Consider the following 16,776-nt stretch of genomic DNA (forward strand, 5'->3'; position numbering starts at 1 on the left):
TGGTGTAAACGGTCAGTGCTTTACAATGCTTGTAACAGCTTTCACTGATCTCCTGGGTGACTCCTGGGTTGGGAGTCTGTAATTGCTGTGCTGCTCTTCTAGCATGTTCTGTGTGCTGGAGTCTGTCGTGCTTTCTGCAGCTTAATGATAAAACAGGTTTGAAGCCAAACCTTTTATCTGATCTGTTGCTTTTCTTTCTTGGGATCATGGTCCCCAAATATATCCAGGGAATATGAATGGATTATAGCTCTCAGCATGATTGCAGTGAGCTAAACTAAATTTCAGCCTAGTTCACGTTAGTTACACCAGCAATTTTCATTATATAGTCACCTGTCTCCTGGGAACCTTGGCTGGAATAATTGCTTTTATATACATAAATGAAAAGAGAAATAAACAAATACTGAGATTTAACTTTCCTTCTTACTAATGAGATTTCAGCAGATAGTGAAGTCTCAGCTTCTGCTCTTTTTTCTAGGAAGTCTCTGATAAAAGCTTCAGCAGCCACCCACAAAGGAAAGTATTTTCTGGCCATCTGAATTGGCTACCAGTAATTTAAGCTTGTGGGTGGTAGAGTATTTGTGCTCAGTGTTTTCAGTGTATGATAACTTGGTTTTCCTCAGAATGCCTGTGGCTCAGTCTATGTTAGCAAATGGCTTTGGAGTCTCTCCACGGTAGCCTGATGTTCATAGAATTTTGTTCAGGTTCCCAGTTACTTGGTGGTGTACAAATGTAGAAATGAGTCTGCTGCTTAGATCTAGACTGTTTGTGGTGGCTCTTGTTTCTTATTTACAAAAACAAGCCTTGTCCTTCTCAGTGGTGTGGGCAGAAGAAGAAAAACAAACCCTTTGAAATTTTGGAATGATAAAATGTTGTCCTCTGTATTTCCTGGCACTTTCAGAATCTCATCTGTTTGCAGCAACAGGGTGCTTATTACAGAGGATGCTGTCTTGCAGAGTAGAGTAAGCAAGTATATCTTAAGCAAAAAAGAAAAAAAAAAAAAAAAGAAATGTTGAATAGTTGTTGCACTGGGTATGATTGCAAGTCCCAAGTAACTCAGTAAAAGTAATACAATTATTTAAATTCTGGTAATACCACGTCGTGTGGAGAAGACACCTTAAAATCTTGGATGCACACAGTTTCTTTATGCAAACAGTGAGTTATGCAGTTAGTAGACTGTTTAATAAGGTTATCTTTTTACCTTTTGATAGGTAGGATAGAGATTTTTCTTTTTTGTGACCAGACAGGACCCTCAGATGTGACCCTAACACTTTAATGCAGTTTGCAATTGAATGTCCCATACTGTATGTAATTCAGTAGTTACAGAAAAGTCATCAGTGAATTGCAGCCTACAAAAGCTTACCAGTGGCCAGGAGAGAACTGGCTGAACAGTTCACTTCCAGCTGAGGAGTAAAATTAAGGCGAAATAGAAAGGCAGAATTTATTTCTTGCTTTAGCGTATAAGCAAATAGTTGCACAGTAGGGATGTTAGGTGTAATCACAGGCACAGGCTCGTAAAGTTCATGACATAGGTAGGGAAGTGGTCTGGAAACATCGCAGCTATTGGCATCAAGTATGGCAAAATTACTGCAGTAATTTATAACTGTCTTGAAAACAAGGCACTTTCCTCTGTTGTTTTGTACTACAGTTGCACTTCTTAGTATTTTTTCACAAAACTGCAGGGTTCACAGCACAATGGTGAAGATCCATATAAGAAAGGCATAAGGCAAACATCATTGCTGAGTGAGGTATTCGTTAAAAGGGGGTAAAGAGATTTTCTTTTTTATTCTAATTTTTTTTTTTTAATTGAAGAAAATTAGTTATGTTTTAGCAGTCACTTATGGAAGCTCTTACAGACAGTGAGTGTTCTGTCCTAACAAAGCAGACTGTCTGTCCCCTGTCCCCCTCTTATAAGAGGAAGGATATCCTTCATGTTGCTGAAATAACTTTGTTTAAAAAAGATCAAGGTACAGCTGCCTTTGGTTATCAGTTAGCTAAAAATGCCAATACTCATTTGAATAATATTTCCATTATATCCTTAATGCACTGTAACACAGAAATGGGTATTTTCCTTCAGAAGATTGAAAAATCACAGTCTTCTCCTCTATGAAGGTTTCATAGTCCTGCTGATTGTCTAACAGACATTGTGGTAAATGGCTGTCGCCATGCTAAGTCATCCTTTTATCACATCCTAAGACTGTATTGATAGGTAGTTAACTAACGGCTTCCAACTGTGGATGTCTGAAACAAGCTTTGCACTCTGAGTCATTAATTATACAGGCCTTGATAATGAATGTTTTGAAATACAGAGTAATGCCTTGTGGAGGGCAGTGGGGAGAACAAGACAATGTTTTTCATTCTGCCTGTCATGATTTCCAGTCTCTTCATCTCTTTATGCTTTTGACATAGACTAATGTTTTGAATTAACTCCCAGCCATTGTTTAATGTCATTAGCAATAAGTAATAACAGCATGTTTATGTAGCGGCAAACCATTTACCTATCCCATAGGACTCCTGAATAAGCAAGCAGTGAGCATTCAGTACCATCCCTGCTTCTTTCTTCTTGTCTTCCCAAATTCACAAGCAATTAAACATAAACCTTTAACAAACCATGTGAAAGGCAGTTAACAAGCTCTTTAAAGTGTATGGAAATTGTAAATATGGCCAGTCCCAGAGGTATGCTTAAAAAAAATATAAATCTAAAACCTATTTATTTGAAAACTTAGCATTTTTCTCCATAAAGTTCAAAAGGCTGCTTTAAAATTTAGTATTCCAGTTATGGCCTCCTGATGCCATGTCTGCAATGACACTTCCCTATGTGGAGCCAGAGTGCCATTTGCTGCTGCTGAGTAGCCAAGAAAAGTGACAGCTTACAAGAATGTGGCTGAATAGCACCATGTTTTTTATGAAAACTCAATTTCCCTGCCCATGAATTAAACCTTGCAGGTGAGATTTCACCTGAGTAACACACAGCCCTGCTAAACAGCTTAACTAAATCCGCTTGGCTTTTCATTGGTCTTTCAGCAGTGACACTGTAGTAAGACCAACTGTATGGGGTCAGATACCTTGCAGTGTGTCCTGGCTCCAACTTTGGCCAGAAATAGTTATTGAGCAAGAGAGTCTGACAGTCTGTCACTTACAGTATGATTTTTTCATTCTGATAAAGCCTCCCCAGCAGTCAGCAACGTTGTGGGTCCTTCTGTTACGGTTTGTTTTGTTTAGTTTTCTAATCTGCAGGTGGGCACTTAGCTCACATCATACATTTTATTGAAGGGGTTTTGGGGGGTTGTGTTTAAATTTTGTCACTTATGTATTTGCCTGGATGTTCTGTGGTTGCCTTCTCTGCATTTATATGGGTTGCTTTTCGTTTAGACCTGTCTTTCTTCTGCCAAGCTGTGGCCACAGTGCTTAATGTGCTATAGATCAGCTGCAATTTTGTACAAGGCACAAGGGAAAAGACCGGAGCACTGTTTGGTTAAACACATCCCAGCGGCCACTGCAGATAAAGAGCCTTTTTGGTAGACAGCTGCTTTCTCTTGGTCTGTTTCAAAGCAGAGTTATTCTGGTGGGGTTCATTTAGTGCCTGTTGAATGTGAAGGCGCAGCTGAAATGACCAGAGAAAATATTCTTTCCAGGAATTTTTAAGTCCAGCTCAAAAGGCTGCCTGACCCCTTGGTGCTCGGTGAGTAGGTTCCCACAGTAACTGTATTGTTTGTCTCTATGATGTGGAAGTCCAAGCCGGTTTATACCAACCAGCCTTTGCTGTGCTAAATAGTGTAATGAGCTTTCTTATTAATTAAGTGCTTAAAACACTGGGTCCTTAAATGCCGTTCTTTTATTCCAGCATTATGTTCATTTAATGTATACTGTCCATAGCACAGTAGTAAGCTGTTGCCACAGTAAACTAACCAGAGCCAGAAGCAGCCTTTGTGAGATTGGGTTATTTCTTATCCTAATTCAGATACACCAGGGAGGTATTGAGAGCAATGCAGTCTTGTAGCACTTGCTGACTCTAATGTGAGCAGGTTCCCAAACGTAATGGGAAGGTACTCTAAATGTAAGGGAGTGAATAAGACACATGAGGAAAGGAGACAAAGTGCTACCTACAGCCAGAGTGGATGCTTGAAAATCCTGTCAATTTGCATACCATAGCAGATAAAGGAAGGAGGAGTGAATGAACTCAGAGTGATAAAGGATCCATAAGGAAGAACTAAGTGTCTTATATGTTTAGTGAAGGGTGTTGTAAAGTATGGAAAGCTTTAAAAGCTGCTTAGAGGCTTCTGCTGTTCATTTTCTTTATTGCTCCACTCCCTGTAGAAGGAACCCACTCTTGTTAGTTTCACCTTCCAGGAGGATCTACAAAGAAATCAGCAGTTATCCTCCCAGTACTACAGGAAAAGATATGTATTTTTCATTGTTTATATACCAAAAGAAATCCCAAACAGAATAGCATTTGTTTACGGTAATTTGCAATATTCCTGATGTTTTCTGAATAACTTTGGTATGACAGTTACTTGCCTGTGCCTCTCCCACTTCTTCCTCTGCAAAATTAATACTTCCTATGGAAGCGTCTCACAAAACGGTGTTTGGGGTTGGAGGAAAACTCTTGCAGAAGAAATAGAGAGAAGCTAGCTTTTGAGGGTCCCAAATTCTTGGAATACCTTTAAAAGGCTATAGCAGGGCTGCACTTGCTCTGTGTTGCTTGTAGAGTATGAGGGTCTATGACATTATTTCGTATATTTCATGCTTTATAAAGGCTAAATGTTTTCTCACTTTTTTCTTATTGAAAGCGAGCCAGATTGTGCTTTATATCTGTCCTGCAAATGGAAAGACAAGGCCTGCCACCCTTTAAATTTAAGCAGTGTTTTAGGGATTGCTTTCTACTTGCAAGTAAAGAGCAGTCCTGTCTCTTTGTTCATTTTTAAGGCCGGTATGTGACTCTATGGGAGTTATACCTAAAAAGTCTACCACACAGATGAACAAAGAGAGGAAAAGCAGAACATCCAGGCTGCTTGAGTGCAATGTTGGGCATCCCTCCTTAGTTCAAAGCTGGGGACTGTGTAAAGAAATTCACAGTAACTACTTCTAATTAGTTTTTTTACATTGAAAGGCATTGCTTATTGTCATTTCTTACTATTAACGAAGTGAGAAGTACAGGCTCCATATGGCCTTGGCTGGGACGGCTCCAGTGTTGAGGAGGCCAGCTGAAGGTGGACCTGGGTTATGCTGACAGCAGGTCAAGAGCTGTGAAGAAAATGCATAGCTGTAACAGATTCACAAGTACCTATTTCTGTGACATTTATTTCAACAGATACTGAACCTCCAAGAATCCAGTGCCCAAGTGTGAAGGAAAAAACTGCAGAGCCCAACAAGTTGACGGCCAGAGTGTTCTGGGACACCCCGGAGGGACGGGACACTGCTGACGGGATTCTGACAGAGTAGGTGCAACTCTGTAGATGTTTATATTTTCTCCTTTTTATTGCTGGGGCCCTGCTTAGCAATTCAGCTGATGAAGATGGCCAGGTGCCCTTTCCCATTAATTCATCCAAGATGCTTCTTTATAGCTGTCACATGTCACTGGCCTGTAAAGAATCTCATGCTTAACTGAAAAAGAAAAAGTTGACAGCCTGGAGGTGAATCACTCAGGCACTGGCTTCTACATGAAGGGTAGAAGATTATTGTGGCTACTTCAGAGCTGATGAAATAAACAACAATAGCATTTTGACTGCACCTGTGAGATTTTTCAGAGCTGCTTTGTGAGTCTCATAGTCAACAAGTTTTCTTACGGCAAGTTACCTTTTATACATAAAAATGAAAAGAGAGATAGCAGCAGAAGCCAATTTGACTGTCTTATAAAAAAACCAAGGTGAATTGTGTCATAAAACAGTACCTGCAATCATCCTCAGGCTTCTTCCTGAGGTACTGCTAGCTACTGCTGTCCCAGCATGCTGCAGCTACCTCTAAAGTAACGTTTCTTGTTTGAAACTTTGGTAGCTTTAAACATTGGATTTAAACTTAACACTTTCTTCAGAATTTCCTTGACAATGTTTATGGTTTCACAGTCCCATTTACCTGAAGAGCAAGGTGTACTTGTGATGGTCCACTGTCTCTGATTTTCTTGTCATTATCATGCAGGTTTTAGGTCAGTTTATTTAGATTATTGTAATGGTAAGCATACAGAAAGTCTACTTTATTCAGTAAGCAAGTTACATCTTTTAACAGTACATTAGTGGACTGGTTAAGCTTAAAAGCTCAAAGTTTTAAGCTTAAAGATGCTTACAGTTTTATGTGAATATAAAAATTTGTTGAAAGACACAGTGACATTGCCTTTTTATTGCTACAATGAAATAATATCAGAAAGAAGAATTCAATGCACAATTAAAAACAAGATTGCTGTTAAGGTCTGATATTATAATTCTATGGCAATTAAAAACATCAAAAAAGATTGAGCCTAATAAAACAAAAACTTTGAAAAGTGTTAGAATAAAGAAATTCCAAAGTCTTTTTGATGTAATGTCTGGCAGGCAGAAAAAAAAGGTGATTATTCCACATAGACTGTCACGTGAGCAACTGTTCCCAGCCCAAAAGAGGCCAGCTATTGAATCTGTGGAAGCTTTTCCGTAAATCACATCCCTATTTTTTATAAAAATTTGCTAAACTGTGATGTTTACAGAGTATGCAGTGCTTTCCTTAGATGCACTGGGTCCTGCAGTCCTATGAGTACATAACCTTTTCTGTTATATGGAACACTGCTCAACCTCATGCTTCAACTCTGAGGATACATTTAACATGTTTGAAATCTCCTGCCGTGTTTGTAGGATAGGAACAAGTTCCAGGTGAAAATGCTGCTGTGGATCCCCACACCCTTCTGGTGTGACAATAAATCTCATTTTCTATTCCATTCATGTGCATATGAGAAGTCACAAGCGACAATCGTAGGAGCAGCCAAATAGGGTATATCCCCATTGTAAGAGGCTGGAAGTTTTCTTACATTCTGCCAGCTCTGGGTTACACTGCAGCCCTGACAGTGGATTATTCACGATACAAACTGTGGGAGGATCAATCTCAACTTTTCCTTTTTTAAGGAAAAGGAAGCTCGAGTTCCTTTGGGCATGGCAAGATGCTTGGCTACACTACGGATTGTGTTATGGGAAGTGAGCAGGTCCTGCCCGCTCTGCAGGGTGGGACCCCTGTATGTGACTCCAGGGTGGGCTGTTGGAAGCAGATTTAAATAATCTGGTTGCCACTGCCCAGCTTCCTTCTTTGCTTACTGTCAGTCTTCAGTAATGCAGCACAGCCAGCCAATCTTAGCATGCCACAAGCATCACTTCTCAGGCTTTTACACCACTGTCAGTAAGGAAATACCAACGATTTTATGAATGTCTGTCCTGTTTTATCTCCTGTTTTAGTGTTATTTTGAAAGGCTTGCCACCAGGGTCCCATTTTCCAGAAGGCGACCACAAAATCCAATATACTGTGTTTGACAGAGCTGAAAATAAAGGCACTTGCAAATTTCTTGTAAAAGTCAGAGGTAAGAATGATGTTTTTACCCTATAAATACAATCACTGAGTTGCATCTGGCTTAGTAGGCAATTTGAGAAATGTCCTTATTTCTCTATTTGTCTGCAAATATATGTGTATATAAACTATGTTGATGCTGAAAGGGAGAATGCCATCTTGATCAAGACCCTGAGGGCCAGGCCTGCAGCAGGGTGGACAGCCTACACTCCACACATCGGAGAAGAGCTTCATTGATCTGTCCTGCCTCCAGCTCTGCACCCCTTCCCTCCTGCTGGCTTCTCCCTGATATTTAGCTTGTGAGCTGCTGAAACAACAAGTATGCAAAGGAGTTTTTTCAGCTGTGACTCACATTCATCAAGCAGGGCTGCCCTTCCACAAGTCCAGATCTTCAAATCTGCAGGTGAATATACAGAGATGAAACCTGTAGGTTTCAGCTTCAGCTCTCTTTGTGCTCCATGACCTGTTGTCATCATGATACCACAATCACCTATACATCTATATCATTTTAGATTACATGTGAGTTAAGATGGGTTTGATTGTTTGTTTGGAGTTTTTACGTACATGACTAATAACATAGAAAGCAAACAGAAAAATATCATCTTCTAGATTGATATTCCACTGGCCATGCTACCCTAGTAACAAACAGGGTGATTCATGCCTTGTCTTCTTGTGTTTTCTTTGTCCTCTTGCTTAAAGTCAGGCGCTGTGTGAAACTAAACGCCCCAGATAATGGCTACATCAAGTGTTCAGGTGATGGAAATAACTATGGCGCCACATGTGAGTTCTCCTGCATTGGTGGCTATGAGCTGCAAGGAAGCCCAGCTAGAGTATGCCAGTACAATTTGGGGTGGTCAGGAGTGGAGCCAACCTGTGCACGTGAGTATTTTACTATTTTACCAGAGAGCTGCCAGAGCAATGGTTCTTATGGCAGTGAGAATTTGTGAAGGGGGTGTGGGGTGGAATGCAGCTGCAAACTTTATTGCCTTGGAGGTAAGAAGCTTAAGATCTTTATCTCCTCTGCCAATTTGCACTTAGAGCCGAAACCTTTGCCATGGTTGGCTGCTCTTTCCTAGGATGATGATGATACCTCAGAACTGATAGTGTGTTTTAGATCAAAGCTTTCTTCAAAACTTCACATTCCAGAGTCAATCCATCTTGCAAACCAGAACGGTTTAAGATAAAACTATTGGCTTTAATGAGGCCGGTATTTCACCCATATCTTCTTTATTATTATTTCTTGTGCTTGTGCTTCTGCTGTCTAAATGTGCACTTTTGAAAACAGGTCTGTTTTCCGTATGCTGTGCAACTTTTTTTTTAATTTTAATTCCAGCCATGAATCTTAATGTGAATGTGAGGACTGCAGCAGCACTTCTGGATCAATTTTATGAGAAGCGAAGACTACTAATTATTTCAACTCCTACTGCAGGCAACTTCTTCTATAGATTGCAGTTGGGAATGCTGCAGGTAAAACACATTTCAGGGGTGGGATTGAAAGTATTTTTATTCTCTAAAAGAAAGACAAGAAGACAAGCTCTGCTGTTTGATATAAATCCATAAATGTCAGCTATTATATTGTAGCCACTACAGGATCTGGCTGAACCAGTAAGAATTAATCCAGAATCACTTTTCATGGGTTTGAGTTGAACCATCGCTCTAGTCTCTAATTCAGCTCTTTACTAGATTGTGCTGCCTCTCACTGACCAGTTGCTGAATCCCAGGCAGTTTTGGCCCTTATCCATCCTCCCCAAATTAATTTAATATTAATTTATGCTCAATACTAATTCCTTAACTCAGGTCCTAAAGAAGTTGTAAAGAACCCAAACCATCCAGCACTTCAGTGGTTGCAGTTCATGCAAACTAGGCTTACAGACTTTGTAACTACAATGCAAGGAAGTGTGAATAGCTTCAGATATAATCAGTGCACCAGCAAACAAAGGAGCAGAGACTCAGCACGGAAATAATCCAGAGTGCTGGATTAACTTACTTGGCAAGAAAATTCAATATATTGATCAAAATGAAATAGTTTAAGATACTAAATTTAATGGCTATAGTACTTTTCCCACTGCTTGACAGTGGTTGAACAAGTTGGCCTGAAAGAAAACTCTCACAGTCAACTTCCATTTCACATACCTTGCTTTGATTGCCAGATTACTGGCACAATGCTTAATAACCCTGGTGTCTTTTCATGTGATTACAAAGACAAGTTTATATTTCTACTGGGTGGTCCCTGTGTGTTGTTTTTCTTAGAGTAGTAAAGAATCTGTCATTTAACATCCCCTGGAGTCATGAGGCTCTACTTCTTTTCAGTGTGAATTAGAGACTTTTCAAAGTCAGGCTCAAAAGAACCTCCTGTTCTCTCACTGATAACTGACAAGTCTTTCTTCTAACCCTTCCAGCCAGCACAGTGTGGGTTAGACCTCCGACATGTTACTGTAGTTGAATTGGTTGGTGTCTTCCCAGCACAGATAGGAAGAATAGGTGTAAAGCTGCTGCCCCCCTCACTTGCCCTGCAACTCAGGTAAAGTAAGCTCTCATTACAGTTGTGTTTGCACCTTAGCATGTGAGATGTATTGCTTTTGATTCCCTGCATCTTGCTCTCTAAATATACATATTCTTCTCTAATGTACATAGCTAGACAGTGGAAGGTAGATGCTGATGAGTTAAGTTTCAGGATTAATTTGCTCTCTATGTAATAGCTACTGAAACACATGGGCATTTGGTATTTATGAAATTAAAGAGCATAGATGTCAGCTTGTTTCACATTTAAATGGGTCACAGTCATTTAAACATGAAACAAGCTGATATCTATGCCACTCTTTCAAATGCCATGTCCCCCTTGCCTGTTTGCTCAGAGTGAATTTCTGAATTCTGTTAACTCCCTGTGTACCCCTATGGTCATGTTAGAGGTTTATAATTTTAGGTGCTGCTGCTGAAGACCGTTCAGGTATGTCTGTATTTGTGCCGGCATTGGTCTGATGCAGTCCTGACTGGCTACAATCACTGTGCAAGGACAGGCTTGGCACAGCTGCCAGTGCAGCCCTGAACAGCAGTGACAGCTCATCATCTCTGCAGTGCTGCTGGGGGTTGTGGCCAGGCTAGAAGGGAAAGCAGTGGCTGCTCTTTGAAGTCCCACAAGCAGAAATGATATGGGAAATATTTCAAAGGGGAAATTATCTCAGCCTCCTCAGCCTGACTACACCATCAGCAGTTTTACTGAGGTGCCTAAACTGTTTTGACTTGGCTTTAGACTGGCAGGGGGTTTGTTTTCACTTGAAAGGGAGGATTCAAGTGCCAGCATTTCCTAGGAACAGGAGGACTACCAGAGCCAAAACTGAAGGCCTCATTGGCAGGGAAAAAGGTAGTTATTTAGGAAAAAAAGTCCAGGGGTATTTTAGGCAACATCTGTTGTGATATGCCTGAAGAAATGTCAGTGTTTTTTATTGTCCCCAATTAAAACTCGCTCCAAGTCAAGACAATTTCTTGGATTGAAAAAAATAAAAACATTTTTTTCTCTATAAAAGGAAAAAGAGAGCACAAAGAGCTTCTCTTTTATTCAAGAAAGTTATCATGGTTTAACCCTAGCCAGCACCTAAGTACCTCACAGCCGCTCATTCATTCACTTCCCCCCCACCAGCATAATGGGAAGGAGAATCAGAGAAAGGTAAAACCCATGGGGTTGAAATAAGAACAGTTTAATAATTGAAATAAGGTAAAATATAATAATAACAAAAACAATAATAAAAAGGAAAAAGAGAGGAATAAAACCCAAAAAACTCAAGCAATGCGCAATTTGTTCACTACCTGCTGACTGATGCCCAGCCCCAAACAGTAATTGGTGGCTCTCAGCCAATTCCCCCCAGTTTCTAAACTGAGCGTAATGTTCTATGGTATGGAATATATCCCTCTGGCTAGACCAGGTCAGCTGTCTTGGCTCTTCTCCCTCCTGACTTCTTGTGCCCCTCCTCACTGGCAGAGCATGAGAGACTGAAAAGGCTTTGATTAAAGTAAGCACTACCTAGCAACAACTACAAAACTGGTGTGTTATCAACCCTGTTCTTGCACTAAATCCAAAAAACCAGCACTGTACCAGCTCCTAGGAAGAAAATTAACTCTATCCCATCTGTCATAAAAGTCTTTTCAGCACAGGAAAGGTGGTGTTGGATTGTAGGTCTGTAAAGGTGGGGAGTAGGACATAACCTCTTTGTTTCTCCATAGCTGAGACAAGGGAGGAAGAGAGACTGTCTTTATATTCCCAGAGTTGGCAAGCTGCTTCATCCATTAGCTAAAGTTGAAATGGTTTTCTTGTGGCTCTCTAGAAAATAAGCAGCTCTGGTACTACCTCATTCCTTACCTCCCACAATGTTTAATGGAGCTACATTTCAGAAACGGGTATAGTATGACCTGCCATGCACTCAATGAAAGTTAGTTCTCCATTTGATTTTTTTTTTTCCTCTGTTGTTACTGCAGTGTGTCAATTATAGCATCCCAGTGCTGGAAGGCACTTAAATCAAAATGAAACACATGGAGCTTAAACATCTTGAATAAAGATGCTGTCCAGAATTGGCATTCAGTAAACTAATGAACACAGGTACCCTAGTTAAAACTTGGAACCTCAGAAGATTAGCATTAGGATTTATAGATGGTAAGATTTTTCTTAAGTGGGATGAGCCACAAGAGGAATGTAGTTTCCTATCACCATAGCTTAGCTTCAAATTTCATTTTAGTTTGAATTTAATAGCCAAGCTTCCTAATTGCAACAAGATGTCACATAGAGCACTCAAACGTGTTAGAAAGCAAAGGAAGGTCAATTTTGATGCTTTGCACTTTACCAACACCCCCTCTTTTTCTTCTCCTGACACCATTCTTTCACAGCTGCCTGAATTTATTTGCCCCACACCAATGACACCGACTGACTGCATGTCTAAGGCTCCTCTAGTTCATTAACTCTTCAAGCAAAACATGGGAGTGCTTTTTTTTTTTTTGTAACTGTCACACTCTAGAGGAGCTCAAATCACTTATTTTACCCCTTGGAAGGAAAGGGCTCTGCCATGATTAGCAGTGGCTTTTGTTCTCCTAAATTGGAGTTACCACCAGATAACTGATTCCAATAATTTTGTCCTCCTTTATCTTACTGTGGTTTTACACCATGTGGCAGCCAAGAACGGGAATAACCTACTTGTAACTCTAGCTGCATCACGATGGTTTTCTTAGGGCAATGCATATAGATAGCACTTTTTTTTGTCTTTCTTATGGTTTTTTTTTTTTTTCCTCTTGTGACAGCAATAGGTAATGGCATATGCTATACTGACAGTCAAGTCTGAGAAGGAAACAGAGCTGAGTGCAGTTACCTTGACCCTTCCCTAATGCAGAGGTTCAGCATGCAGCATGTGCAGATACCCACTCTCTAGCTGACTCCTTGTTCTTACAGCTGAACAAAGCGGAGCCTGTATAGCCCCTGTTGACTATCCCTGCTGCCTTCTGCTGAGTTCCAACAGGCTGGTTCTGCCACTTACTAGTTTGAAGTGCCCAGGCAGTAGATGATGGGCTTTAACAAGTTCCTTATTTTGCAGGCTGCTGTTGAGGATCCCTCATTACAGTTTCAGCATCGTGGTGATGGACAAGCATGGAATGGACAAGGAACGCTATCCTTTCCCAGCAACCCCAGCTGAGCTGTTTGCACTTATTGACAATTTTCCTCTGAGGAAAGAAGAGATGAAGCTGCAAGCAGAAATTGGTCAGTCATGTCCCTAATTCAGGGTTGCAGGGCTTGCAAGTTTTCAGTGAATTTTTCTTTAGGCCACATGGTTCTCCTTTTGGTGCTACACAAAGCACGGCTTTTTTAATCACTGACATAATGATTTTTTGTGTGTATTAAGTCTGTCTGGCTGTGTAGCTACTCTGCACAGAAGTATACAAGGTGCTTTCATGGTGCTTTTTTGTACTTTCAGCCATCTTGAGATAAATGTGTACGTAGGATTACTACCCAATGGAATTTCTTGTACAGAGAGTGAAGAACTGAGGCACGTTTCTGGGAGTTTATTTTGGATTTTTCATCCAGTGCAAAATTGGGGTTTCTTTCTTACTGTTTGTAAGTCTTTTTATTAATAAAATATTGTTTTGCAAACACATAGTTTACTAAAATTCCCCTTGCAGATTAAAGTTGATTAATTCTGTGATTAAAATATCTTTGTGCAAACCATTTTAACAGAGACATTAGCCTCAGATTAAATATGTAAAAGCAACCCAGTGGTATCTTTCAATTTCACTAATAATATGGACTATCACAGAAACAAAGTATCAGCTGAAGGCAACACAAGTACCTGTTTTGAGCAGCAGACAGGAGAAGACAGCTGGTAGCAGGAGTATGGAAGCCATTACCAGAAGGAATAGGATAAAGGAACAGTGAGAAGTGTAGAAGATGGGCAGTAATTAAGAAAGGCCATGTACTGTAATGCTTGATAGAAAAATACACTCTTACCTGGTATGCTTCTGGCTTTTCATGTCCAGTGGTCTCGGAGTAGCAGATTTCTTTCCCTCTTCATCTTGGAGACCAGGCTGTTGATTTGGTGGCAGGGGAACATATTACCCTCAGAGAAACTTCATCAAGGATTTATCATTTTCAGATCTGTGAAAATATTTGTTTGCAAGTCATCACTTACTTACTTAAAAAATTAATGAAAAAGTTCCCTGCTTAATAAAAAGAGTTAGGAGGCAATCAAAAAATGAAAGCGTTTTCTATTGTTTTATTATAGCCCACAGTTTTCCCAATCCACTGCAAAGCATGTACATCTTGCATGAAGAATATAAGCATCAAAGGAGTGAAAATAATGAGTTACAGCTTTGGATACCTGTTTACAGGCTATGGTGCATAATTTGACATGCCTGAAAAGCAGCACTCCAGTGCCTGTGTGGTTCATTCTTGCCACTCAGGAACACAGCCTTGCTTTTTTCAGCCAGATTGACCACCATAAGCTAGATTTTTTAATTTTATACTCTGGCATCAGCAGAAGATCATTTTATCAGTGTCTTTAAAGTAATCCTTACCAGAATTCAGTCTCTTGCACCCTCTGAAATTAGAAAAAATCTCTTTTAAAAAGGTTGTTCCTGCAAGTGAATTAATGAGGAAATGAATGTGAAGAGAAGGAAATCAGCCCTGACACTAGCTAGCAAAAGCTAATTTGTGGATTGAACCATGACATTACCAAGAAGAGGGCAGGTTGTGGTAGGCTGTGTCTTCTGAACAGGATGGTTTGCTTCTGAGAGTAGTAGGAAACTGTTACTAAAAACCCAAGAGAAGGTATGAAAGCATGGCACACTCTGGTGAGGGCTCCCTGCAGTGTTGATGCCAAAGGCAAAGAAGATCTGGATACAATCTGAATTCTGCAGATAGTGGTGTCAGGATTGCAAGGATGAGCAATTGGAGGGCAAGGATTCCCTGACTGTGATTTCCAAATGTTGCCTTTAGGAATAAGATGCAAGGAAAGGATTGGTGACAAAAGTCACAGAAACAGCGTTTCAGTTCTAGACCTGACCAAACCAAAAACAAAGTCAGTCATGGATCCACCATAAAGGAGTAAGGAGTAAAAGAGCCAGCATGATGATGGACACAGCTGTACTGCAAATTGCCTTTCCTCTGCTACCTAACACCAGTGGTTAGAGAAAACCAGATGCAGCCAGGCACGCCACATCACTTCATGCCTTAGGCGTTGCACATGGAAGAGAGCCTGGGGACACATCCGTCCACATACTGCTGTGGCCATAGTTCTCTGGCTCAGGTTTTTTGCATGCATAGGTTTATAGCATGAATGCACAGGTGAAAAAGGATTTTTACCCCTCACTTTCCTCATTAAAAATACATCAACTGATTTCCAATGATTTAAAATTGAAAAAGAAAGGAAGGGGAAAAAGAAAGGAAGGAAGAGGAAAAAGAAAGGAAGGAAGGGGAAAAAGCAAAGGAAAGGAAAAGAAAAAAGAAAAGAAAAAAGCTCTGATGGGTCTGATTTTTATACCGTATTGCTGCAATTCCAATCTGCTGCTGCTCCTTTTTGATTTCGGTAGAGAATCAGTGCATCCAGTCATCTTTCATGGCTGGGTGAACAGGAGTGGGGCTTTGCAATTGCTGCAATCAGGAAAGCCATCGCAATCACTAGGCTGTTACAGGAAATGGAATTAAGTGGAGGAGAGTGCATGAGTGATTGGATTACTAGTTATAGTTCTACATAGAACATCTATTAAAACCTTGTGATTAAGAAAAGCTGTTCTTGATTAGTAACAAGAGGTTTCTGGTATTGTCTGTTGTACATTTTTGTGAGCAACAGTGAAAAACATCATGCGCAGTCTCTGTTTTAGAGTCAAGTCAGCCTGCGCGTATGGTATTCGGGGATAAGGCAGATTGGCCTTTTGGGAAAGGAGTGTTTGAACAAAGGACTTGGTACTTCTGGCTTTAGCCCAGCATTTTTACATTCAAATAAACTCCAAATATTCAAATATATTCCAGTAATTTATCCTGTAGACGTTTGGTCCCAGAAAAATAAGACTGCATAAATAAGGTGCAGTATCTATGCTAGTGCACTTTTTTCTTTTTCTAAATGTTTAACAGAAAATTCATCTTCCTCAAAGTCATACAGGTTGGAGTCTTCCGTGTACTACCAATATGGCTCTTCTTGCCATAGCTCTAATCCTACTCTGCTCCAAAATGAAAATCCTGTTTAAAACATGAATTTTAGCTGGGAGGATTAAAGGCAGCGTCAAAGAAGCAAGACCTGCCATGAATGACTCTTGTCCTTTCCAGTCCCACCTCCAGGCTATTCATGGCAGGAGATGCAACAGATCACAGTGTCTGGATACAGCCACGGGCTGGAGGTGCTGGAGGTTCCTGCATCAATCTGGAGATACTTTTCAATTCTGAATATGAAGCAAAAGACTTAATTCTTTTCTTTTCTAAAATGTTTTCATGTTTCTGTCACACAACATCTTTTGCAAACAAAACTACTGGGATAGGCTGTCGGAGGCAGCAATCTCTCATGAGCACGAAACAATTTTGTAAACAAGCTGATTTTCCCCAGATCCTACCCAAGAATTAACCTAATTTAATGAGAACAACCCCTGCTGTCACACACCTCCTAACACGCACAAAGGAGAGACCAATTTGAAGTTGCACGTCCCTATTCTTCAAATTCAAGCCAATCCCTCTGGGACAGAAAGCGTTACGTTTTAATGAAAACACAGTGACCCTTACAGCTCTGCATTAAATGACTT

At 40.3% G+C, this 16,776-nt stretch overlaps 2 protein-coding genes across 9 annotated transcripts in view; one reads left to right on the forward strand and one right to left on the reverse strand.

Annotated features, from left to right (window-relative positions):
- Window positions 1–13,723, forward strand: part of SRPX (sushi repeat containing protein X-linked) — a 44,497-nt gene extending 30,774 nt beyond the window's left edge. Inside the window, exons 5-10 of the mRNA XM_030476799.1 lie at window positions 5,309–5,435; window positions 7,407–7,528; window positions 8,215–8,394; window positions 8,849–8,982; window positions 9,915–10,036; window positions 13,089–13,723. Coding sequence (XP_030332659.1) covers window positions 5,309–5,435; window positions 7,407–7,528; window positions 8,215–8,394; window positions 8,849–8,982; window positions 9,915–10,036; window positions 13,089–13,269 — 866 coding nt within the window. The 3' untranslated portion in view covers window positions 13,270–13,723. The remainder of the gene's footprint in view (window positions 1–5,308; window positions 5,436–7,406; window positions 7,529–8,214; window positions 8,395–8,848; window positions 8,983–9,914; window positions 10,037–13,088) is intronic.
- The window catches only part of SYTL5 (synaptotagmin like 5), a 105,599-nt gene continuing 90,283 nt past the window's right edge, over window positions 1,461–16,776 (reverse strand). For 6 of the 8 annotated variants that reach the window (XM_030476790.1, XM_030476794.1, XM_030476796.1 and 3 more), the window contains 3 exons: window positions 15,528–15,669; window positions 13,997–14,143; window positions 1,461–5,241 (listed from right to left, as the gene is read on the reverse strand). The gene's annotated coding sequence lies outside the window, so the exon portion shown is untranslated. The remainder of the gene's footprint in view (window positions 5,242–13,996; window positions 14,144–15,527; window positions 15,670–16,776) is intronic. The other 2 variants (XM_030476791.1, XM_030476792.1) reach the window with 2 other exon arrangements.

The sequence above is a fragment of the Strigops habroptila genome, chromosome 2 (genome assembly GCF_004027225.2).
Source record: "Strigops habroptila isolate Jane chromosome 2, bStrHab1.2.pri, whole genome shotgun sequence".
NCBI lineage: Eukaryota > Metazoa > Chordata > Aves > Psittaciformes > Psittacidae > Strigops > Strigops habroptila.